This window comes from Mustela putorius, unplaced genomic scaffold (genome assembly GCF_011764305.1).
Source record: "Mustela putorius furo isolate JIRA1106 unplaced genomic scaffold, ASM1176430v1.1 tig00537227_pilon_pilon_pilon, whole genome shotgun sequence".
NCBI classification, from domain to species: Eukaryota; Metazoa; Chordata; class Mammalia; order Carnivora; family Mustelidae; genus Mustela; species Mustela putorius.
Window position 1 is genome coordinate 29,860,918 of NW_025422368.1, and position 26,501 is coordinate 29,887,418.

The 26,501-nt window shown below is 39.0% G+C and overlaps 1 protein-coding gene across 1 annotated transcript; it reads left to right on the forward strand.

Annotated features, from left to right (window-relative positions):
* Positions 1-1,979: 1,979 nt before the first annotated feature.
* Positions 1,980-2,135, forward strand: LOC106006135 (60S ribosomal protein L39-like). Its single transcript, XM_013057933.1, has one exon. The coding sequence runs from the start codon at positions 1,980-1,982 to the stop codon at positions 2,133-2,135; it is 156 nt and encodes a 51-aa protein (XP_012913387.1).
* Positions 2,136-26,501: the final 24,366 nt, after the last annotated feature.

The window sequence follows — 26,501 nt, forward strand, 5'->3', positions numbered from 1 at the left end:
ATTCCAAAGCAAGTAAGACACAGGTTTTCTGCCTTTCATTTGCTTACAGTCTGGCAAATAATGAAGAAGCAATTAAGCTGCAAATTTTACAACACATGAGTGGTAAAGAAGGGGCTATATGATTTGTATTTGTGTATTTGACAAGATAAGTCCCATTTAATAAACATACATGTAGATATATATCTATAAAGCTTATATTTTAGTAAAGTTTGAAAGGATATGCAAAAGATATTAATTGAGGGGTTACTTCTGGGCAGTGGGATTAAGTGTGAATTTTACTTTCTCTTTTATCTCTTTAAAACATATGTTATATAATAATAAACACAAATTATACCTTAATAATCATTAAAATCACATTGTTTAAGTATTCAACAAGGAATGGCAATAACCTTTTTAGATAAAGATTAAAGCACTGTATTTTAACTTGTGGCCTCACACAGACCCTATGCTTCTTGCTATGGGTACAATGGTGAATAAGTTATAGTTCTACCTTCATGGATCTTAGTTACCCAGTGGGCAAGGCAATTATTATTATTATTATTATTATTTTGGACAAGGTGATTAAATGAATAATTACAAGTAAGGGAAGTACTAGATTGTAATTAATAGTTACTGAGAATTCTGTCTGCAGTTCTAGTAACATGTAGGATATTATAGTGAAAGCAAATCTCAAACCAAATATTGTAACACATACAGATTTTTATTAGTAGGCAGTCACTAAAAATGCCAATCAATCTGAGCTTCTTAAAGTCCTTTAGGTACTCAAATATATTTTTTCAAAAAGATTTTATTTATCCATTTGGCAGAGATAAGCAAGGGGAGTGGCAGGCAGGGTGAGTGGCAGACAGGAGAGCAACAGGCAGGTTTCCCCATGAGCAGGAAGCCCAATGTGGACTTGATCTCAGGACCCTGAGCCAAAGGCAGACACTTAACTGAGCTACCCAGATGCTCAACAATAGCTATTTTTTTTTTTTTTAAAGAAAAGGAATCCTCACAATGACTCTATTGAGAATGCATAACTATTACTTCCTCCCCATTTTTTATGTTTGAGGAAACCAAGACTTAGAGAGGTTGAAGTAACTTGTTCAGGGTTCCACAGTTTATGTTCCCAAGAGTCATAAGGTCTGCAGCCTATTTTTGGCTGGTTTGGCTAAAGGGCAGTGTGTGGTTTGTGTTTGTGTGTATCTGTACCTCTATCTTTCTACATTATCAGTATGGCAAACTATTAACTGTGTTTATTGTACTTTTCTTTCAAATTTACTAAGGGACTAAAAATTTCCAAAATTGAAAGAAAGGGTACACAACAGGTAAGAGTTGGACTTCAGATCTAAATCTAATACCAAAATTCACATATGTTATGGCTTGACTACAGCCATCTTGTTCTAGGTGGTCTCCTCATTGTCTGGGCACAGGAATCATTTTATACAGGGAAACAGGAGCAACATATATGGAAGAGTATTATGCAAACCTAGTCCTGATTGAATATAGTCCTGATTGGCTTATAAGATTAACAAACCATTTTTCTCAAAGATTGTATTTATTTATTTGTCAGAGCACAGGAGCACAAGCAGGGGGAATGGCAGGCAAAGGGAGAAGCAGATTCCCCACTGAGCAAGGAGCCACATGTGGGACTCAGTCCCAGGATCCTGAGATCATGGCCTGAGCCAAAGACAGAGGATTAACCGACTAAGCCCCCCAAGTGTCTCTCAATAGACACTTTTTAAAGATTATACTCAATTTGGACCTTTGGAGCAGCTGACTTCTCAACTTATTTTGTATCTCCTTTCTGCTATATGCTCAATTCGATTGAATGATTTTAATTCAACAGATATTTATTAATTACTTACTATATACTCAGCCCTGTGATAGATACAGCTAACACAGAAAAGTTCAAAGTATCTCTCTACCTTTTAAAGAATGTAGAGTCCTTTTCTCCTTCTTGCTGCCATCTTGGTATGTGTGGTTGACTGTTCCTTGCCATGTGTTCTCACAAGACTTTGAGAATCAAGCAATTTCTGGCCAAGAAACAAAAGCAGAATCGTCCCATTCCCCAGTGGATTTGGATGAAAACTGATAACAAAATCAGGTACAACTTCAAGAGGAGGCACTGGAGAAGAACAAAACTGGGTCTATAAGGCATTGCATACCATGAGATGGCACACATAATTGGCACACATATTTAAGCATCATGAAGATCCCGTGTTCCTATTCTATCACTCTGTCAGCATTCCTCCTACCTGGCCAAGAGACATGTTTTATCAGGGAAATACCTTTTCTCTGTTACTATGCCTCTATGCTAGTAGTAAACCTGAGAGCTTTTGGTTGAGAAAAAAAATTGAGTGTAGAGTCTGGGTAAATACACATGCTAATACACATAAAATGAGAATGACCAACATTAACTCAAATATATGAGCAGAATTTTGATACAGACTTTCTAAGTGAAATAAGAAGTGAAAAGACAGAAAAACAATGCTTGGGAGTACAGGGATGTTTCATGAAGAAGGCAATTCAGAATTTCTTTGAAAGATAGGGAACACTTACAAGTTTTGAAAAGGACCTTCCAGAGAGGAACAATATAAACAATGACACACAAGCATTTAGTGTTCAAGGGACAATGACACAGCTCTTTAGCAAGCCTATGTACAGAAAGGGTATATAGTAGTAGGAGGAGTTGAATTGTAAGCTATTAATTCTACAGCTAATGGGTAGTTCATTCTTGATATCTGAGGAAAGAAATCAACTATTGAAGGTTATATTTATCAGAGGTGTGCATAATAAAGGTTTCTTGTTGAAAATATGCATTCCTTGCTTTTGTTATTGAGGTCTCTCAGCTCTTCTCTGACCAGAGCTGCTTTCACTGAGCTGGATTTTTGTGTTACAATCAAGGCTTTCAATTAGAAATTCTTACACCCATCAGTAGTAGTAAACTCATTCCTATAATCACTGCAGGGATGTTGACAAATGCCTCAGCTGCCACTCCCTTTAGCGACCCTTCTGTCAGGGACAAGAATTTTTCTCCCCTGCTCCTGATTCCATGTGGAGGGAGATGCAAAGTGAGACACTACTCATATCACTTTGCCCCTAAATTGCTGGTCTCCTAGGGAGGAATGGATAAATCAGGTTGGTGATTTGGGAAAGAAGAACTGGGCAAGCATAGCTCATTCTCTAACTCTCATTTTTGGAAGTCACAAAATGTGCCCACAAAATGTGCCCTCAATTGCCCTCCGCTATTCTTGAAGCAGAATAGCAAAGGGGCAGTCCCTGCCTCCACCGGACCCGCTGAGAGATTCTGTCCAGCCCTGGGTTCAGTGTTTAAGCTTACTTGTCTACAGATTTAAGTCATGCTGTCAAGCATCAGCTCTGTCAATGATAATGTTTTGTTTTAGCTTCACTGGCTTAACCTTTGCTCTTTTCTTCTAATGTCTCAGTTGCTATAAAACCCGAGTAGAAAGAAGGTTGCTACTTATTGAGCCTCTTCAACAGCCCATCACCTTAGAAAAGCAATGTTCATATTTTGGACTTCGAGAGCAATGGAATGTATGTCTCCCATTTCATTTTCTTCACCAGATTGTTCAACACCATATTTTTACTAACTTAGAACAATTAGATATGCTTTTAGGGTCCACCTAGCTGTATTTTATTCTTCCCTCATACTGTATTTGTATTTTCATTTCTATTTTCTGCAGTTTTGATTTTTTAAAAATAATAAACCATTTTGTTACATGTGGTATCTATATACCACCTCACATATTTCTGTTTGATTAGGCCAACTTTAAATCACATGATATTTCCATGATGGAGTGATAGGTCCAATAGACTGGCTGGGTAGAGAAAAGAAAGGGGAGAAGTTTATTTGATAGGAGTCAAAATCTCATGGAAGTGACTGTAAGAAGATAACATTACTGTGAGACATCGCCATCTTGCAGACAGCAGGTGACAGTTCTCAAATGCACAAGAGACATCTGAGTGAAAATGCCCAGAAGATGGGGTAAAGCCCAGAGGAGTCCAGGCAGATGGCAAAATGAGAACAAATTTCTACAGAATGGACAAGTCGGGTGGACCCACACGTACCTACAGAAAAGGAGAGGGAGAGAGAGAGAGTACGTTCATGCTTATTCTTTGTAGGAATCTCCGCTGTTGCTATAAAGAAAGAGGAAAAGAGGAAGTACGGTTGGAGAACAAAATGAGAAAGAATCAGACAAAGAAGGAGAAAATAAGGTTGCTGAAATCATGGAAAGGAGCAGATAGTAAACATGAAATACTGCATGTTTTGCCAACTGCAAAATAAAGTTTTAGGAGAGTGATGATTAGAAGTCCATTACTAGGCAACAATTTCTTTGAAACATTTATTTTATCTTGTGTTAATTGGTTTACTCAGTCTAGAAATATTGATATAGTGCCTGGAATAATACTGTATAACTTGTCTTTTATGTATAATAAGCACTAAATGAAGAATTCAGTGGATGAAGATAGGTTGCTGGTATGTTACCCAAGGTGGTTTGCCCCACAGGGCTCTCTCCTAAATTGGAAGGCTGACTGTGAGTACACAGTTTGTGGGTGGGTGTGTCAGTTGGAAAGTGTAAGCAGGAGGTGTAGAGCGAAGCCAGCCCCTCTCCTGGGCTGATTAAGAAACAACTAATTCTGTCATATCCATATCCACACTAGGAACCCAGCCCTCTCCAGGCTTATGGTTCAATTTGTTTAGAGAGCATTTCTTTGATTTTAGTCTTGAGGGGAAATTGCTCCCGCTGCCAGTGGCTTTGTACATGCCAGCTGAGACGAATGGCTTGGGGGTGGGGGGAGTGGGATGGAGGTGGGGTGGAGTGTAGCTGCTCTGTAGCTAGTCCTTTGATCAGCTGCTTTCTGCCCCCTTCCCACTGTGATCCGGGGTTTGGAGCTTTACTGGAGCTGGGCTAGGAAGAATGGCTTCCATGTCTACTGCCGCCGCTTCTGTACATTTTTGACTGTCTCCCCACCTCCCCTTATTCCATCTGCAAAATTTCACCTGCTTTCTATTTTCTAGAAACCATTCAAATCCTTGCTCTGGTAATGTCATTCTCTCCTCTTGAGGCTGCTATAAATGTATTCTCTCTCTCTCTCTTTATTTTTTTTTTGGCAGTAATCATTGTCATTTCAATTGGATCTTCGCAGGAGTGGGTGTAAATGTATTTGTTCAATCTACCCTCTTGAACTGGAAGTCAATTCTCCACTTAAAAATAAATTGCAAAGACCTTTACCTTCCTATTGTTTTCCTTGTGAACATTTGAAATGTCTTTATTTCCTAAAGTGCATTTGTGATGATAAAAACATTTCCCCTAAAAATTTATTATTAATAAAGCCAAAGCTTGTGATCTGCAAAAGTAAACTATGGCATCAAACTGAATTGATACGATTCCATGAAAGGACAATAAATTCGATATTTTTATTTTCTAACACAGCTATTGTGTAGGAAAATATGTTATCAATGTGAAGAGCTGATAAAGATATTTCAAATATTTATCAAACAGTAGTTATGTGTAGGCACTCTCCTAGACTCTGTATATATTGGTGTACAAAATAGATAATGATAGATGTCTGCCTTCAGTGCATTTTTAGACTAGTGGGAGAGAAAAGTCATTAAATTCACACAAGTATAAAGCCTTGGTATGTTTTCCAAAGGAAAGGTATGGGTTACTATAAGGAAGAATAATAAGAGGAGCCTAATTAAGTTTGGAGGAGTAGGAAAATTTGTCTTTAGGGATGTAACATTTAAGTAACGGCCTGAGATGTTAGCTATTAACAGGGGGAGTATTGGAGGTGATGGAAGAGCCTCTCATGTGTCCAGTGTGAGAAGAATGGGCCAAGATGGGACTGGAGAAAAGGGGAGAGACCACATCAAAATTCTGCAGAGCCTTACATTAAATTATATCCTGAGAGCTTTCAAAAGATTTTACCCTTGGCATTAGCTTGATTGGGTTTATACTTTTAAAAGTTTGCTTTCTTCAGCTCTGGGAAGAACAGATTGGTAAGGTGGTGCTCTTGCAGTAGTACAGGTGAGAGATGATGGTAGCATGGCCAGAAAATGGCAATGCATGTGGAAGAGGTAGATGTGATCCTGGGATAGATTGAATTGACCTGTATTTACATTGTGTTGTATTGTTAGAACTTAGTGATGGTGGTGGTACGTTTAGAAAGGAGAGTTGTCACAGATGACTTCTAAGTTTCTGACTTGGGCAACTGGTGAGATCGAAGTGCCACTTACTGAGATGAAGCTTAGAGATAAAGATGAATTCTGGCGAGAAAATTTAATAAGAGTTTAGCTTCAAAGTTTTATTTAGAAGAGACAGAGAGCTCCATGTAAAAATATCAAGAAGGCATTTGGATATGTGGATCTGGATCTCAGAAAGGAGATCATGGCTAGAGACACAAGTTTAAGGAATTGTCATCACACAGATGTTATTTAATGCAACAGGAGTGGAGGATACCAGAGAGAAAGGGGGAAAAAAAGATGGCCAAGATCCAAGACTAAGTGCTGAGGACCTCAACATTCAGAGGCAGAAGAGAAGGAGAAGCAGCTCTGAGAACTGGAAAAGAGGCAGAGAGGTAGGAAGAAAAAACAAAACGGGTGAGTTGATATCAAGGTTTCCAAGAGCAGATAGTATTTTAAGAAGGGAGAAATAGGGACACCTGAGCCTTCAGTTCAGGTCATGATCTTGGGTTCCTCAGATCGAGTCCCATGTCAGGCTCCCGGCTCAGTGGGGAGTCTGCTTCTCCCTCTGCCTCCACTTCTCCCCTTATTTGTACTCTCTCTGTCTCTCTCCCTCTCAAATGAATAAATAAAAAAATATTTAAAAAAAGAAGAGAGAAATAAATGGCAACCTCCTTAAAATATTCCTAAGAAACCTTCTAAGTTCAAGGATCCACATGATCTTTTCCCTATAAAATTTTCAGAGAGGGTGAAACCACATCCTGACACCAGGGAGGGAGATTCTGGGGGCAGAGTTGGGCCAGTGGGCAGGTGGTCTTGGTGGTGTGAATCACTGGTTGTTGGGAGAACAAGTAAAGAAAATGTGTCTCAAGGATCTGGCTTATCTAGTATCTTTCCCACCTCCTACCCTTAAACATCTTTGCCATCATAATCTCAACAAATAGTATGCTAACAGGTGTACAAAAAATTGTGATGATGGTAGGCTCATTGGTGAATTTCCCAAAAAGAGTAATCTCACCTCATATTCCTATCTAATCATGATGGTCTGGAACATGTTGACAATAATGAAAATTGTTAATACACATTGCTTTGAGGAAAAGAGAGTTCATTTTTACCTCGAGCTTTCAGACTGATTATAGATGTCATGTGAATCACTCAGATAAGAAATTTGTCTTTCACTATGAAGGACTGAACATAACTTGAAAATTGAATATCAACTTCCATTGAATTTTTCTTCCTCCTACCAGCTTAACATACTTACGAAGATGAGATTCTAAAGTATCATGATGGTTTTTTACATGTGGTTTTTTTAGATCAGCATTGTGACCAAAGATCACATTTCTAAGTATTTTGTAGTTCTGTAAGTGTGCAAGAAAATGTTGGGTTGAATCATATGAAATTTTCATTTGTTTGATAAAAAATGATCAAACATGGACAGTTTTATATGGTTCAACTTAATACTTGATATGTGACTCGTATTTTACTCCAGCTCCTCACTGTTGTTCAAGTTGTCTCAGTTACTGTTAACTTGCACTAAATTTAATTTTATTTTGTAGTACTGAACATGAGATTTTGAATTTTTATCTCCTTTTGTACTTTCTTTGTTAAATGGTTCCAGACAGCTATAGGGGAGGAACTCAATCCAGAATATAGTGAACAGTTTTCAAGTATTACCTATTCTTTTCTATGGCTTTCTTTGTATCTAGGATGTAAATGTACTGGGTTTCATAGAAACTTATCCTGTTTTTCAGAGTTATTTTCTAGTGTTTCCTTAGGGATGAAAGAAACAACTCAGAAAGAGTCCTGTGGCTATCTTGAAGGAAACTAGCGATCCTTTTATTACTCTTCTCAGGCTAGATGATCTTCAGCTATTTTATGTGGAATATCATAAGGGAACAAATTTCCAGTGCTTAATGGTGGTCTACTAAAAGGTCTTCATTCCCAAGCACAATCAGCTTTTATGTAATTTAATTTATCTTCAAACTTAACTGAGGCTGGAATTGTTTTTGCCTGCCAGGTTGGTAATTTTTGAAAATTGTGAATAGATTCAATGCTCATTAAGATTAGTGTATGCATGAATAAAAGAATTTAAGGTTTTGTTATTGCTGTAAATGAGTAAGTGATATTCTAAGTCAGGAAGTTTGAGTTATTTTTACTTGTGTGCACATGTTTGAAATTTGAAGACTGTTATTGGGAAATAAGTTGAAATTGAAGTTAACAAGGACCCATTAGTTCCTTGCTTCTAATATAGACAACACATTTGGAAAAACATAGATTTAGCAGTTCACAATCTAGGGAATCTTAAATTATATACACAGTTGTATTTTCTTGAAGTTGTGCATATAGTATCTTCTAGAAGATTAAGAAAACAGAGAGAAGAATAAAGAAAATTGAAGTCCCTTGTACTTCTGCCACCAAGAAATAAACCCTATTAATGTTATGGTATGTTTTCTCTCCTAGTATACAACAGAATGTGATGATTTAGACTGTCTTTATTTATTTAGTTTTGTCTTTGCTTTGCTGCAAATGAAAGATAGTATGCAACTATTTCTTCTTATCTTCTGGAAGGGATTGAAGATGAACCTTACCCTACACTCATGAAAAGGGAAGTATGTTTTTAATTGTTAAAGATATGGATTGTGAGTTTAATGGAACTCTGGGTCATTATAAAAGATAAGAGGAGTGTAAGTTTTGAGGAGGAATGGGGTGCCACTGAAGAAAGCCTGAAGGGAACAGATAAGCTGGAGGAACACATGGCATGGGGTGGTGGAGAAGTAAGGAAGACTAAGAAAATGTATGTATTAAGATGGGAAATTTTCTCAAGGAAAGGAGAGGACCCAATTTCTGAGAAGTTCCAGATGAGTGGACCTGACAAAGAGATGCTTTAAAAGGCATTATTTAACTTACCAGGATGTACATTGGAATTGAATGCCCTTGGATAACAGCCTCTCCCAGCCTCCCAGAGCCCACAGTGGGGGTGGGGGCTGGAGCCTTTCTCTCTTCCCAGCAGGGCCAGAAAAGGGTTCGGTCTGTTTGTATCTAGTATATCACTCATTAACTACACGGCAGAAGTGACCTTGTCCATGCCAAAAGATGTTGCTCTGTCCCTGTTTGGGTGTCTCCTGTGGACATCTCTCCAACAATGGCCTGGGAATCTTTCTTAGTTTCGGTTCTCCTAGAAGTAAATTCTGATATGAATATTAGAGTAAATGACATTTATTTGAGGATAATTCTAGAAAACCTATTAAGAAGTTGGGGTGGGCGGGGGAGTGCTCTGTCTAGGTAGGTGGCTCAGTTGGCTAGGCTAAGTGCCTGACTCTTGATTTCAGCTCAGGTCATGATCTAAGGGTCCTGGGATTGAACCCTGCATTGGGCTCTGTGCCCAGTGGGGAGTCTGCTTGAGGATTTTCCCTCTTTCAAATAAATAAATAAATAAATAAATAAATAAATAAATCGATCCTAAAAAAAACACACAAAACAAAAGAAGGTGGGGAGGTGTAATAGGGCTGAGACAACAGACAATCAAGGGAAAAAATTAAAAAATGAAACAAGTTACCCCTGGGTAACTGGAAGTCACTGAGGAACTCTAGGAAGCTTCGCAGAACACATGCTTCAGCGTTATCATCTCTAGCATGAAAAGAATGAAGGCATTTGTATCCCATTTCCATTTATTCATTGATTGTTGCTTCCTGGGGTTGATGTAATTCTTTAACACTTCTGATTTGCCTTGTGTGTGGACAGAGGGGTTCTGGTCATAAGAGAGAGCCATTGGATAGTAGGAAGTCAGTTTCAGGTATGACAGAGGTGAAATTTGAAGGTATATGGGTTGGGCACCAGCAACTTCTACTGTCATCTGCCCCTTATACAACTTAGACCACTCATGCGCTCTGATTAGTTCATTCCATCCCGTCTCTCATCTTCAAGGTGATGGCTAGTCATGAATTCTAAAAAAAAAAAAAATCCAACAGATTTATTATAAATCCCTTGAGCTCCAAACATAGCCTTGTCCCTATTACACAGAAGAAATCTGGGTCCCCAGGAGAGTCAATTACTCTTTCCAGGATACTAACTCATTTCGTCTATTGGTCTCTCAGGATGAACCATAAAATTGGCTGGAAGGCAGTCATCGTTATGGGTTTAGTGATCTCTTACTTTGTCTTTTACTGTATTTTATCTTACTCACAAACCTGGATATCTAGTCCAGCTGGCCTAAAAGTTTCAGGAGAAGTAAGCACAAACTCCTTAAATCGTTTACTGGGATCAGTAGTAAGAAGGGCCACTCTTATTCTCATCCTTTGGTATCCTAGCTATTGAAATGGAGCAGCAGGTAATGGGCATTGATTGAAAGCACATACTGCATCCCAACCTCTAAGGTATCATGCCTTAGCTCTCACCTCAGCTGTCCTTTATGATGCTGTTCAAGCACCCTAAAAGGCCAACAAATTTTGGCATGCAGTATATGATAGGATCAGTGCATCTCATGGCCATGTACTCAGGGACACATCTTTTTCACCATAGAGTGCCTAGCCAATGTTATGTAGGATCTTCTTAGAATGAAATAAACACTCTGTGAGCTTCTAGATCATGGTGTTGGCTGAGGCACTTCAAGAAGGAAGCAAATCCATTCCCAGAGTATGTATCAATTTTAGTAAAGACCAATTTTTGGCCTCTGCAAAATAGAGTCCAATGTAATCAATTGTTATCAGGCAACTGACTGGTTTCTGCAAAAGATGATACTATATATAAGTTTCAACATCAGTTTATGTTTTGGACAGGGGGAACATTCAGCCATGGTAGTATATAGATCAGTTTTTGGGATATGGAAACCATGGTGTTGGTTCCATGTATTCTCCAATCCTTGCCACATGGCTATTCCATTCATGGACCTATTGTATAAGCATTGAGGTGGTTAATGACAGACTTTGATCTCCACTGGGTAAGTCATTCTATACACCTGGACATTTAGAGCCACTTTTAGTGGTGAATACTTTCTCATGGGCATTTTTTTTTACATATCAGATCTGCACATTTATGTCCTTTAGGTCTATATTTATCCTCATTCCTCAGATCTTAAAGTCTCCAATCTTCCAATTTTTGAAAAAAAATAAAATGATTCAACAATTTTATATATTACTCAGTGCTTACCATGACAAACATAGTCACCATCTGTCACCAAACAATGAATGCTATTATAATCTTATTGACTATATTCCCTATGCTATACTTTTTATCTCTTATTTACTTTATGACTGGAAGTTTGTTCCTCTTAATCCTCTCCAATTTTCCAATCTTGTTCCTCCCTGGCCTCTAAAAAATGAGCTAAGCTATCTGCCAATGCTCTAAGAATCCAAATATATGCTACCATCAAGCCACTCTGTCTCTCTACACCTAGCTAAAAACTGGGTATATATATATTTTTAAAGATTTTATTTATTTATTTGACAGAGAGAAATCACAAGTAGGCAGAGAGGCAGGCAGAGAGAGAGAGAGAGGGAAGCAGGCTCCCTGCCGAGCAGAGAGCCCGATGTGGGACTCGATCCCAGGACCCTGAGATCATGACCTGAGCCGAAGGCAGCGGCTTAACCCACTGAGCCACCCAGGCACCCAAAACTGGGTATATTGATAGAACTTTTACTCCTGTAAAGATTCTCCCACAGCATTATCTTTTAGGATAATGACCATTTTCTGCCTAAACCAACAAATGATGCTGATCCATTAATGAACAAAGCCCAGGATTTTTCTTCCTTCATCAGCTGATCATATGAGACCCTCCATGAAGCCAGAGCTACAATAAAGATTAGTGACAGGAATGTTTTCATATAACTTACTGTGATTTCTGGATCTGCTGGAGCCTAGTCCTGAATATACTATTTTCTTTATATAATGGACTATCACTATGCCCACTTGAATTTATGATTGGAGAGTTAGGCAATGTCTCGCTCAAGATAGGCAGCTTGGGTTTCATATTCACTTTTTACACCATGGTTAGAAATCCAGTATCTATGAAGGTCCAAAAGTGTGCTAGAAGCTACTTTTTGGAGAGTGAATAGTTCTCTGCTGTGAAGTTCTTTTGTCTTGCTTCAGGATTCAAGAGATTAGCACTGTGAATCTTTACAAGACTTGCCAGAGATCCATGAGGTCTGCCAGGAGAGTACACCTATATTAATATTTTTTCTTTATCCACTATTGTATTTCATTGCCTTTGGTTCAGTACTATAAAGATCCATTCCAAAGCATGTTCTTCTAGTTCTTGTCAATACATAGTGGCAGATCATACAGTTTTTTTGATAGATAACTCCTTTCCTCAGGGAACCAAGTTTGATTATGCTGAGACTTGACCCTAGTTCTTGGCCTGGAAGCAGTCAGGGGAGGTGTGGACAAATCTTGAGGAGGCAAATATTACCTCGTGAGACATCTGCTGTGGGTGAGGCTTTTGTGTGATCTGAAGATAAGAGAAGCCTGCTTCTTAGCAGGGGGATTGGGCAATTCTGCCAGTCCAGAAGATTTGGTGGAACCTGATATTCAAGTTTTTCAAGTGCATCTAACCAGATGCTCCTGTCCCAGTTTTTGAATCCCATTCTTCCTATATCCAGGGTCTTCTCTAGAAGTGTAGAGAATTCAGTTTTTCATTGTAGTGGCTAACCTCACATTCAGGTTCTGTGCCTCATATTCAACAGTTGCTCTTCCAGCTGCAAGAGCTGAGTGTCTCTAAAGCCTATCATGGAGCCCTTCTTTTCATTTTCACAGAGTGCTCTGATTGGCTGACCTGAATCTGTTGATATCTTTCCTTCATTATATAGACATTTAGCACCAATCAACTAGCCGACAAACCTGAGAGTCCTTATGATGTCTCTCAAATTCTATGCATGTTCTTCTACCTTAATCTCATTCCACTTCACCACAGTTGTGTCTTCATAATTATGATGCCACAGCTAACTGTAAGTTATCACTTCCTACAACTGACCACCATTCAGTTCCAGAACCTATCATAAGGATCTGGTTCCTAGAACCATTTCTGTTACCAACTGTCCCATTATCGGTTTCCACAGAAGCATACTATGAGATGAAGATTTGGTACAATATTTGGGGGTGATCTTAGGAAACCCCAGCAGTGATTGAGTTATTAACCCAGTTAGCTTTATGGGTAACTAGAGCTTAATCCTGCTGGGAGAACACAAGGAGTCAAGAGAGAACATGTGTGTCAGAGTTATCTCACTGGAGAAGTAAGAGAGCTGGGTTACTTACACTACTCTGGGTGGTCATCGGTTGAATTCTAGTAGGGATGGAAGGTGTTCTCAGACATGTCCACCTTTGTTCTAGGTGCACAAAGATCAGATTCTAGATGCCAGAGAAAGCCCCAAGGCAGGTAGAAATCAAGCAATGTAATCAGTGTAGAAATCTGCACTTGTTGAGACCTGAGGAGATACAGTGGGGGCACTGACAATTTCTGCTTTAGGGCCCAGTAACTCAGCAGAGGACCCTGGACACCTGGTGGGCTTGTGAGTCACATCAGTACTCTGGGGGTGTCTCAACTCGCTACATTTGATTTCCCTAAGCTGGAACATGGCTAGATGTTTTAACTATACATACTGCATGTACAATTTTGCGTTCTTTCTTTTCCACTTAATATTATATAGGTAGTATGGTGATACTACATGAAGGAGTATTGGAAACATGTCTTTTAGGTGCCATCAGGAGTTTCATCTTCAAATTAGGAGGCAAGTTATATTCCTCTATTGACAATTTTTGGAAATTAAAAAGCATCACAACATGTTGATAAACGTGTTTCTATAGCTATCTATGGAGAGTTTTGAATCTATAGACTTAGAGTGCACTCCCTATTTAAAAAAATGCAAAATGCAAACCGGGGTCCAGATTTAATATGCATGTATGTACTGCATTACTGAAGAGTGTTCACTCTCCCATCCTGCTACTGCTCCCTCTAGGCTTGCTGCCTTACCGTTGCAGAAGCACCATCTGTGTGAGTGCTCCTGATAGACAAATTACATCCCATCCTGGGCCTTGATCACTTGTATGGGGTAGTGCTTAAGAAATAATTGCTTTAGGGATCTCAAAGTACTCAGATCTAATGAATTCTTCTGGCATCTTCTTAAGTGGTCACGGGACTTGGGACCGAGGTTCCAAAAGCTGGATTAAAAACTTCGTAGGCTGTAAAAATGTATGACTAGGGCAGGACCAAGATGCAAAAGGAGTTCTGTGACACCCAACACAATCAGCCTATTTATAGATTTATTTGGTGTGCATAATTGGAGGTTTCTAGTTTCTCTGTGGAGGTGGGGGTGGAGTTGGGTTTCCAGATAGCTGTGAACGAGCTGAGGGTAAATAGCACATGGCCTACGTGACACAGCAGACCTTTAGAAATTTCATTCCCCAAAAGAATTGGCCAAGAAAAGGGCATTTCATCATGTACATGAAACAGACTTTCAGGCGCATAAGTTACGCACTGAATGAGCTCAGAGGGGTTCAAAACCATAAAGAAACTTTGTTTAATACAGGCTCTGTGACTCTTCCTTGTCCCCTGTTCTTGCATGACATTTCAAGCAGGTTTCACAGTTTTTAAGTTATTTTTTCAATAATCCTCCTGTGTTAGCACTAAGATCCCAGTCTCATCTAGCAAGCACATAATTCCTGTCTAGTCCATTGTTGTACAAAAATAAAGAATAAATCTAATTTACTTCAACTTCTCATCCCTAGATCAAGCCTGTTTCACACTTATAAGCCTGTTATGGGAGAGGTGTCTGTGATCATCTTCTTGCTCTTGTTGATGTATGTGCTTCCTCTGTGAAGCTACTTCCCAGTCAGAAAGCAGCTCAGGAGGATAGTGGCTGCTGTAGGCAGCTTGTGCAGGTGCAGTCTGGAGATGAGTCCCTTGGGATTTTGTGCATGTGTGGTTTCTGGTTCTTTCTCTCTTCCAGCTGTGGCTCCCAGGATGTGGGCATGCCTCTCTTCCAGTTGGATGTAATGAGGTCCCCCCCTACCCTGGGGCTTTGGATGTGTTGCACTAGGCAAGACCCTCCTAGCTGCTGATGCCTCTGTCCTTCCAAGTAGTCTAGGGTTGACTTTCTTTTACAATTACCACGAATCTTCTTCCTCTACCAGAGTCCACATCTAGTTTCTAGAGAGAACCATATCTTTCTTGCATTGGTAGCAGAGCAGCTCACTTCCACGATGGCCCCCCTCTTCAAAATGTCACCTTTTCCTTCAGTTTCACCTGGTGGGAATGAGTTTTTATTTTTCAAAGTTGAGGGGCCATGCCAACATTTTTAGAAGTTCTTCTCATTTGCCTTGAGGTTATGAAGAGTAATACCCTTCCCCACTGCCAAAGAAAGGAGAGAAGAGATGCCATGGTAGCCCAACAGTTTGCTCCAAAGGAAGCATTTTCTATGGTGTCTTCACTTTATAAATCCTTGGGAGAGATAGGCTAACACTGACAGAACTGGTTTTATAATTCTTAGCATGCCCCATATTTATTGGTGCTCTAGATTCTCACATGAGGATTTGGGCACTACTCAGCATATATATTGTTCTTGGTCTTTGGGAACGTAGCTGTGGCTGAGGTAAGTCTCACTTGAGGTACCACTAATCTGAGGTAAGTCTACCACCCCACTTCCTATGCTTTGGAGTCAGAAGAGTACAGGTTTAAATGCAGGCTCTCCTGTGTAACTGAGCAACCAACCTCAGGCACATAACTTAATCTCTTTTGGCTTCAGTTCTTATTTCTGTACAAAAGGGGAAAAATACTTCTCAGATATGAGTTTGTCATGAGGGGTGCACAATGCACGATCTCGATATGGGGACACATGAGTGATGAAAATGATGACAGTGGTGGCTCGATTCCCTCAGTTTCCTGAGTACCTTCCTGTCTCTACCTGCTAACAGGACAAAGCTGTAGCCATTGCTTAGACTTCCTGCCTACCATTATTCTTCCAGCTCTCCACTTCTGGAGTGGCAGAAAGACCAGGGAAATTGCAGGATGGCAGTCCTAAGCATCTTCATCCCTCAGTGGAATCTTGAGAAGAGATGAAAACAAGTAGGAGATGGTCATGGCCTCTTATTCTTTTCTCTAGTTATTCTTGTCATATGCCCATTGGAATTGAAGTGTTGGAGGAGTTGGCTCTACTGTCTCCTCTCCCTGGTCATCCATTCTCTCTCCAGCCTGGCTTACCCATTAGGAAGGGTGTTCAAGGAAACCCTGGCTAGTGGCAGGGTGCCAGGCAGTCTTTGCCTGCAGGGAAATTTGATGTGGCAGATATAACTTATTGTCCTTGCGGTTACCCTGCACATGCCAGAGAAAAGAGCTTTGTAAATAAGTGAGAGGAGCTGATAGCAAACATTTCAGATTGCACTGCAATGCTTCTAACACCATTATAGGGCGGTGATTTAGTATTGGCTCCCAGAAATGAAGGCTACCTTGAGTACTGAATTACCATGTCCCCAGGGCAATCCTTGGCAGTCTACCCAGGCTGCTAACCAAGTCCTCCATGCTTCATTTATGGGATCTGACACTATCACAGACTCCAGCAATATAGCTGTAGGCTCTAGTAAACTCCTAAATTAAAAGTCAACCCAGTCAAGGATATTTTGATGTCCAGGGATTTGTATGCAGCTCCCATTAGGATTTGTGCCCAAGTAACTTCTGACTTGCTGAAATGAATGCAGATCCTTCTATCTTAGTGTTCTGTTTTGCATAGAAATTTTTTAAAGCTGAGATGAGATTTTCATGTAGGTCAATCACTCTCAGAAAGCTTCATTTTTGTGCAAGAGGCATATTACATATGTAAGGGACTCATCTGCAGAAAGCATAAAAATACTCTACTGAAAATAGACTCTTCTTTTTGGTTTTGTGCTTCACATTCTACATTCCAATGGAGTCTACCTAATGTACAGCCATTGAGGAAAAAGGAGAGGGCAGAATCTCCTAATGAAGCAGTCACGGATAAAATTGAGGTTTCCAGAGAGGGCTTTTTTTCATGGATCTAGGTAGTTCATAGATTAGGTGGCTGATAGAAGCTACCAAATATTTAATTGCAGTAGTATTTTGGTAACAGAAATTGGTAGTATGCCAACCTGTTGGCAAGATTTTTAAAAATAATGTACTTCTCAGAGCAATGCAACCAACTACAGTTTTTATTGGCTCATTTTTTCACTCCCTTCCATGGCATGCAATTTAGATGGGAGTATTGTCCCAGTTACTCAGCAGTGATGTGTAATCAATGTGCTCAGCAGCCACTCAGTCATGTGTAAGAAAACTGCATTGTGAGTCTTTGGTCTTACAACATTTGGTCAGCTAGCAATTTACAGAAGGTATAAAAGGAAAAAAAAAAGGCAAAAACAAAAATAGAAGTAGACCTTCTGGAGCTTTTGTTTTTTGTTGGTACTTTACGTATGCCAGATTCTTCTCTTAACTGTGTTGTGCTTAAGAAAGGTAAATGTAATTTAGCAAGAATTCTGTTGTTTAAATTTTTTTTTAAGATTTTATTTATTTATTTGTCAGAGAGAGAGCGAGCAAGAGCGAGCACAGGCAGTCAGAGTGGAAGGCAGAGTCAGAGGGAGAAGCAGGCTCCCTGCAGAGCAAGGATCCCGATGTGGGACTCGATCCCAGGACGCTGGGATCATGACCTGAGCCGAAGGCAGCTGCTTAACCAACTGAGCCACCCAGGTGTCCCTAAATTTTTATCTATAGGGGAAACCAGTCATTTTTTAAATTTGTTCATTTTTAAGATTTTATTTATTTATGTATTTATTTATTGAGAGAGAGAGAGAGTGCAAGCACGCAAGTGGAAGAAAGGGCAGAGGGAGAGGGGAAAAGAGAATCTCAAGCCGACTCTCCCTTGAGCATAGAGCCCAACATGGGGCTGGATCTCGGGAGTCTGAGATCATGACCTGAGCCAAAATCAAGGGTCAGAGCCCTAACCGACTGAGCTACCCAGGTGCCCCAACAAGTCATTTTTCAAAAATTTTCTTCCTATTGCCAATGGTATAGAATTTTTTAAAAAATCCAGTTATTCATAACATAAAATCACAAACTGCTAATTAAGAATCTCCATTAATTAAGAATGTCCATGTCAGCCTAGATGTTGAGCCAAAAGACTTGGGACCAGAAGGGATCTCAGAGAACATCTAGGTGAAACTTCTTCTTCTTCTTATCTTTGTCCCTATTCTGTCAAAGAGCAAATGGAGACCCGAAGAGGTGAGATGGCTCTCTCAGTTCACAGAGCAAGGTGATAGGCCATTGTCTCACGCTCTGGCTTTCTGATTCAGTTTATCCAGTGGTAGAATTTTAGGACTGTGAGAAGTGAGTATGGAAGTACTCTGGGGAACAAAGCAGGCTGAAGAGAGGCGCACTGTTGCTAAACTACCTGTGCAGTACTAAGCAAAATAACCAAGGAAACCTTCCAAAATTACAACAGTGGTGACGGTGAAGTGAGGCAGGGAAGAATTAACTTTACTGGGTATTGAACTACATTATAAAGCTTTATTAATTAAAACATGTAGTTTGTAGAATCTAGTATGATTACTAGATTCAAATATATATAGAAGGTTGGCACATGACCAAGGATCTCAAATACATAGGGAAAGGGTAGCCTATTTAGTAAATGATGTTGGAACAACTGTTCAGCTATCTGAAAAATAATAAATAATTAAATGCAAAAAAGGAAACTGTAAACATTCTACAAGATAAGAAAAATAGTGAATGTATTCATAACCTTGGTGTGGAGAAGGCTTTTCTTAGTATGATACAAAATCTAAAGGCATAAAAGAAAAGACTGATGAATCAAAATACATAAATATAAAGAAGTTCCTTGTGGAAGGTCCACTGAGAGGGGCAAAATTGGGGAAAAATACTGGCATCTCATATCACCTATAGAAGAGTAATCTCCTTCATGTATGAGAACTCCTGAGTGTTGTAAAAGGCCAATTCATTAGGAAAATAGTCAAGAGATATGAACAGAGGCCATACAGCAAAAGAAAGAAAACATATTAAAAAGATATTGTCACTCATGTTAAGTGAAATGTAAATTATGTATTCATTGAAACATACTTCTGTAATTTATTGAATTGATGAAAATTCCAAAGTTCAACGATACACCTGTGTTGGTGAGGCTGTGGGAAAGTAAGCGTGTTCTAAACAAATATTTCCTTCAGGTGACAATGGGAAATCTAGGACAATTTAGGAAGGTCTCTCAAAACTAGCAATGCAAGTATCTCTGTCCTTTTAGGTAATTCCACCTGTGTGTTCTACACATACCAGTTATGTATACACGTGTCATTATATATAGCTGTATCTATGTATCATCTACCTACCTAGCCATCAATTTAAGTATTTTTAAGGATATTCCCTTGTGAATAATATTGAAAGTGTTGGGATAAAACTGAATCTCCACCAATAGGTGATAGATTAAATAGATCATGGAATAGACATGAAATAGAAATAATAGAGCTGTGAAAAAACTATGAAGTAGCTCTTTGTATTCTAAAGTAGAAGAACCTTTAAGAAATATTGTGACAAGTAAAAAGAGTTCAAAATACTTGTAGAGTTGGTTACCCTTTTTTCTTTTTTTTGTAACTTCACATGAGGTGGGGGGAGGATATATATATATCTGTATTTATTTGCTTATGCATAAAAAACTTTAGAATTACCAATAAGAATAGTGGTTTTGTGTGACAGGTGGCAGGAGATGAGGAACTAGGAGGATAGGGAAGGGAGTAGGAAGAAATGTTTTCACTGGTATACCTTCATACACATATAAGAAACAGGGAAATATGTTACCTTTTCAAATAATTAAATGTCAAAAAGAAAAAAAAATGTTAGAAGAAAAAAAAAGTATCACTGACCTTCTGCATCAGTCAGGGTTCCAACAAAGAAACAGAACCATAAAATACACATACAGAGTTTTATTGCAAGAAATTGGCATATGTGACTCTGGGAGCTGGTTAGGCAAGTCTGAAATCTGTGTATCAGGCTGTCAAGGAGGGCTGGCTGGAAACTCTCTGTCAGGGGCTGATGCCGCAGGATTTCTTCTCCCTTAGGGAAACCTCAATTCTGCTCTCCTAGCCTCTCAACTGATTGCATTAAGCCAGCCCAGAGATAGAGGCTCATCTTTATGTAAAGTCAAGCTGATTGTAGATGTTAATCATATCTACAGAACACCTTCACAGCAAGGTCTAGATTAGTGTTTGATTGAATAACAGGGGACTAGAACCTAGCCAAGCTGACACATAAAACTAACTATCACCTTCTTTGGAAATCCAGTTTGGGATCAAAGGAATGGCACAGTTTGAACATACATATTAAACATGACAAAAAACACATTGCTTGTCTTGGATTTCCTAAGATAACCCTGGGGTCAGATATATTTTTATCAAATCTGAGATGCTCTTGATTGTAGGATACACCATTATTTTTTGTACCACCAATAAAAAAAAACAACACCCCACCAGTTAAACTGACACACTGTTGATTGCACAACAGATCCTTATTTCAGTGCTGTTAAAATAACAAAACTATATGTACATTAGAATTTATGAAAATATACTCTACTCATGTGCAGTTAGATCAATGTGTCAGACCAGTACAGTTCAATTTTGATTCAAAAGATATGATCAGGGCGCCTGGGTGGCTCAGTGGGTTAAGCCGCTGCCTTCGGCTCGGGTCATGATCTCAGGGTCCTGGGATCGAGTCCCACATCGGGCTCTCTGCTCAGCAGGGAGCCTGCTTCCTCCTCTCTCTCTCTCTGCCTGCCTCTCTGCCTACTTGTGATCTCTCTCTGTCAAGTAAATAAATAAAAAAAATCTTTAAAAAAATAAATAAACAAAAGATATGATCATATTACCCATAAAACATGTTATATATGACATAAATTACACATAACACTGTCTGGCTCAAGATCTAAAAATTAGCCCTGGAGGTGCTTGGGTGGCTTAGCCAGTTGAGCATCCAAACTCTTGGTTTCTGCTCAGGTCATGATCTTGGGATTGTGAGCGCAGAGTCTGCTTTGAGACTCTCTCCCTCTGTCCTGTGTGTTCTCTCTCTCTCAAATAAAGTAATAAATAAATGAGCCCTAGAGAGAATCTATGGACGTATCTTCAATGGTGAGTTGGGATTGAGAGGCTTTTGGAATGGAGAGTAGAGGGTGAGAGGAGAGTCCTTCCTGCCTTCCTTCCCTCTACCCTCTACCGCCCCTCCACCTGGCAGGCAGGTGGCATTGTTTGTCTCTCATGCTGAGAATATTGCCTTTTCCCACTTCCTTTCTTTCCTCTTTAACACTGGAATACTTCAGGGAGAGGCCAACCAGAAGTATTTCACATGCTAAGCCTAAGTATTAAAAGACTGCTTATATCATGATTACTACAGAAGTGTCTAATTTTCTTTCTCCTTTTTTTTTTTAAGATTTTTATTTATTTGACAGAGAGATCACAAGTAGACAGAGAGGCAGGCAGAGAGAGAGGGGGGAAACAGGCTCCCTGCTAAGCAGAGAGACTGATGTGGGACTCGATCCCAGGACCCTGAGACCATGATCTGAGTTGAAGGCAGAGACTTAACCCACTGAGCCATCCAGGTGCCCTGGAATGTCATTCAATGGTTTTCTTTTTATTATTTTTCATTTTTAAATATTAACACATAATGTGCTATGTGCTTCAGAGGTATAGGTCTGTGAGTCATCAGTATTACATAATTCACAGCACTTACCATAGCACATACACTCTCCAAAGTCCATAACCCAGCCACCCTATCCCTCCCCTCGACCTCCCAGCAATCCTCAGTTTATTTCCTGAGATTAAGAGTCTCTTATGGTTTGTCTCCCTCCCCCATCCCATTTTGTTTCATTTTTTTCCCCACTCTTCCCCCCAGGATCCCTTGTCCTACCTCTCAAATTCCTCATATCAGTGAGATCATATGATAATTGTCTTTCTCTGATTAACTTATTTTACTTAGCATAATACCCTCTAGTTCCATCCATGTTGTTGCAAATGGCAAGATTTCATTTTTTTGATAGGTACATAGTATTCCATTGTGTATATATGACACATTTTTCTTTATCCATTCATCTGTTGATGGACATCTGAGCTCTTTCCATAGTTTGGCTATTGTGGACATTGCCGCTATAAACATTGGGTGCAGGTGCCCCTTCAGATCCCTACATTTGTATCTTTAGTGTAAGTACCCAGTAGTGCAATTGCTGGGATGTAGGATAGCTCTATTTTCAACTTTTTTGAAGAACCTCCATACTGTTTTCCAGAGTGGCTGCACCAGCTTGCATTCCCAACGACAGTGTAGGTATGTTCCTCTTTCTCCACATCCTCACCAACATCTATCATTTCCTGACTTATTAATTGTAGCCATTCAGACTGGTGTGAGGTGGTATCTCACTGTGGTTTTGATTTGCATTTCCTTGCTGCTGAGTGACGTTGAATACTTTTTCGTGTGTCTCTTGGCCATTTGGATGTCTTCTTTGCAGAAATGTCTATTCATATCTTCTGCCCGTTTTTTGATTGGATTATTTGTCCTTTGGGTGTTGAGTTTGATACATTCTTTATAGATTTTGGATACTAGCCCTTTATCTGATGTGTCATTTGGAAATATCTTCTCCCATTCTGTCCTAGGTTCTGTACCTAGGTTTATTCCTAGGTTATCTTATGGTTTTGGGTGCAATTATAAATGGGATCGACTCCTTAATTTTTCTTTCTTCTGTCTTGTGGGTGTAAAGAAATGCTACTAATTTCTGTGCATTGATTTTATATCCTGACACATTACTAAATTCCTGTATGAGTTCTAGCAGTTCTGGAATGGAGTCTTTGGGTTTTCCACATAAAGTATCATATCATCTGCAAAGAGTGAGAGTTGGACTTCTTCTTTGCTGATTTGGATGCCTTGGATTTCTTTTGGTTGTCTGATTGCTGATGCTAGGACTTCTAATACTATGTTGAATTGAATAGCAATGGTGATAGTGGACATCCCTGCCATGTTCCTGATCTTAAGGGAAAAGCTCTCATTTTTTTCCCATTGAGAATAGATACTCACTGTGGATTTTTCATAGATGGCTTTGATGATATTGAGGTATGTACCCTCTATCCCTACACTTTTAAAAGTTTTGATCAAGAAAGGATGTTGTACTTTGTCAAATGCTTTTTCAGCATCTATTGAGAGTATCATATGGTTCTTATTCTTTCTTTTATTAATGCATTCTATCACACTGATTGATTTGTGGGTGTTGAACCAGCCTTGCAGCCCAGGAATAAATCCCACTTGGTTGTGGTGAATAATCCTTTTAATGTACTGTTGTATCCGATTGGCTTGTATTTTGGTGAGAATTTTTGCATCTGTGTTCATCAAGGATATTGGTCCGTAATTCTTTTTTTTTATAGTGTCATTGTCTGGTTTTGGGATCAAGGTAATGCTCGCCTCAAAATGAGTTTGGTAGTTTTCCTTCCATTTCTATATTTTGGAACAGTTTCAGAAGAATAGGTATGAATTCTTCTTTAAATGTTTGATAGAATTCCCCTGGGAAGCTGTCTGGCCCTGTGTCTTGTTTGTTGGGAGATTTTTGAGGACTGCTTTAATCTCCTTACTGGTTATGGGTCTGTTCAGGTTTCCTATGTCTTCCCTGTTTAGTTTTGGTAGTTTATATATCTGTAGGAATGGATTCATTTCTTCTGGATTGTCAAATTTGCTAGTGTATAGTTGCTCATAACATGTTCTTATAATTGTTTGTATTTCTTTGGTGTTGGTTGTGATCTCTCCTCTATCATTCAAGATTTAATTTATTTGGGTCCTTTCTCTTTTCTTTCTGATAAGTCTGGCCAGTGGTTTATCAATCTTATTAATTCTTTCAAAGAGCCAGCTCCTACTTTTGTTAATTTGTTCTACTGTTCTTTTGGTTTCTATTTCATTGATTTCAGCTCTGATCTTTATTATTTCTCTTATCTTGCTGGGTTTAGGCTTTCTTTGCTGCTCTTTCTCCAGCTCATATAGGTGTAGGGTTAGGTTGTGTACTTGAAGACCTTGTTTCCCGAGAAAAGCTTATATGGCTATATACTTTCCTCTCAGGACCACTTTTGCTGTGTCCCAAGATTTTGAATGGTTGTGTTTTTATTTGTTTCCTGAATTTTCAAATTCTTCTTTAATTTCCTGGTCAACCCATTCATTCTTTAGTAGGATGCTCTTTAGCCTCCATGTATTTGGTTTCTTTCCAAGTTTCCTCTTGTGGTTGAGTTCTAGTTTCAAAGCATTGTGGTCTGAAAATATGCAGGGAATGATCCTAATCTCTTGGTACTGGTTGAGACCTGATTTGTGACTGAGGATGTGATCTATTCTGGAGAATGTTCCATGTGCACTAGAGAAGAATGTGTATTCTGTTGCTTTGGGATGGAATGTTCTGAATATATCTGTGATATCTATCTGGTCCAGTGTGTCATTTAAGGCCTTTATTTCCCTGCTGATCTTTTGCTTAGATGATCTGTCCATTTCAGTAAGGGGGGTGTGTTAAAGTCCTCTACTATTATTGTATTATTGTTGATGTGTTTCTTTGATTTTGTCATTAATTGGTTTATATAGTTGGCTGCTCCCATGTTAGGGGCATGGATATTTAAAATTGTTTTATCTTCTTGGACAGACCCTTTAAGTATGATATAATTTCCTTCCTCATTTCTTTTAATAATCTTTGGCTTAAAATGTTTATCTGATACAAGGATTGCCACCCCAGCTTTCTTTTGAAAGAAATCTGATTCTGATTCTGGTACATGGTAAGTTGTTTTCTACCCCCCTCACTTTATCTGGAGATGTTTTTGGGTCGGATGAGTTTCTTATGGGCAGCATATCAATGGGTCTTTTTTTTTTTTTTTAAATCTATTCTGATACCCTGTGTCTTTTGATTCGGGCATTTGGCCCTTTGCATTCAGGGTAACTATTGAAAGATATGAATTTAATGGCATTATATTACCTGTAAGGTGACTGGTACTCTAAATTGTCTCTGTTCCTTTCTGGTACATTACTTTTATGCTTTCTTTGCTTAGAGGACCCCTTTCAATATTTCCTAAAGGGCTGGTTTGGTGTTTGCAAATTCTTTTAGTTTTTGTTTAAACTGGAAGCTTTTTTCTCTCCTATTTTCAATGGTAGCCTTGCTAGATATAGTATTCTTGGCTGCATATTTTTCTTTTTTTTTTAAGTATTTTTTTTTAAAGATTTTATTTATTAATTTGACAGAGAGAGATCACAAGTAGACAGAGAGGCAGGCAGAGAGAGAGAGAGGGAAGCAGGCTCCCTGCTGAGCAGAGAGCCCGACGCAGGCCTCGATCCCAGGACCCTGAGATCATGACCTGAGCTGAAGGCAGCGGCTTAACCCACTGAGCCACCCAGGCGCCCCGGCTACATATTTTTCTTATTTCGTGCTCTGAATATATCATGCCAGTCCTTTCTGGCCTGCCACATCTCTGTGGATAGGTCTGCTGCCAATCTAATATTTCTACCATTGAATGTTACAGACTTCTTGTCCTGAGCTGCTTTCAGGATTTTCTTTTTGTCATTGAGACTTGTAAGTTTTACTATTAAATGATAGGTTATTGACCTATTTTTATTGATTTTGGGAGGAAGGTTCTCTGTGTCTCCTGGAATTTGAAGCTTGTTCCCTTTGACAAATTGGGAAAATTATCTGCTATAAATTGTTCTAGTATAACTTCTGCCCTCCTGGCTCTCTCTCTTTCTTCTTCTTCTGGGATTCCAATTATTCTAATATTGTTTCATCTTATGGTATCATTTATCTCTTGAATTCTCCCCTCATGGTCCAATAGTTGTTTATCTCTCTTTTCCTCAGCTTCGTTATTCTCCATCATTTGATCTTCTGTATCACTAATTCTCTCTTTTGTGTCATTTATCCTAGAAGTAAGAGCCTCCATTTTTTATTTTACTTTATTAATAATTTTTTTTTATTTCAACTTGGTTAGATTTTAGTTCTTTTATTTCTCCAGAAGGGGATTCTCTAGTATCTTCCATGCTTTTTTTTTAGCCCAACTAGTACTTTGATAACTGTCGTTCTGAACTCTAGCTCTGACATCTTATTAATGGCCATATTGATTAGGTCCCTAGCTGTTGGTACTGCCTCTTGGTTTTTTTGTTTTGTTTTGTTTTGTTTTTTTGAGATGAGTTTTTCTATCTTGTTATTTTATCCAGATGCTAATAGATGAATGGGTGTATGAAATAATAAAAGGATAACAATGATCCCAGGAAAATATACACTAACCAAATTGGAAGAGACCCAAAACCAGAGGGAGAAGAAAGGAGGGGGAATATATATAT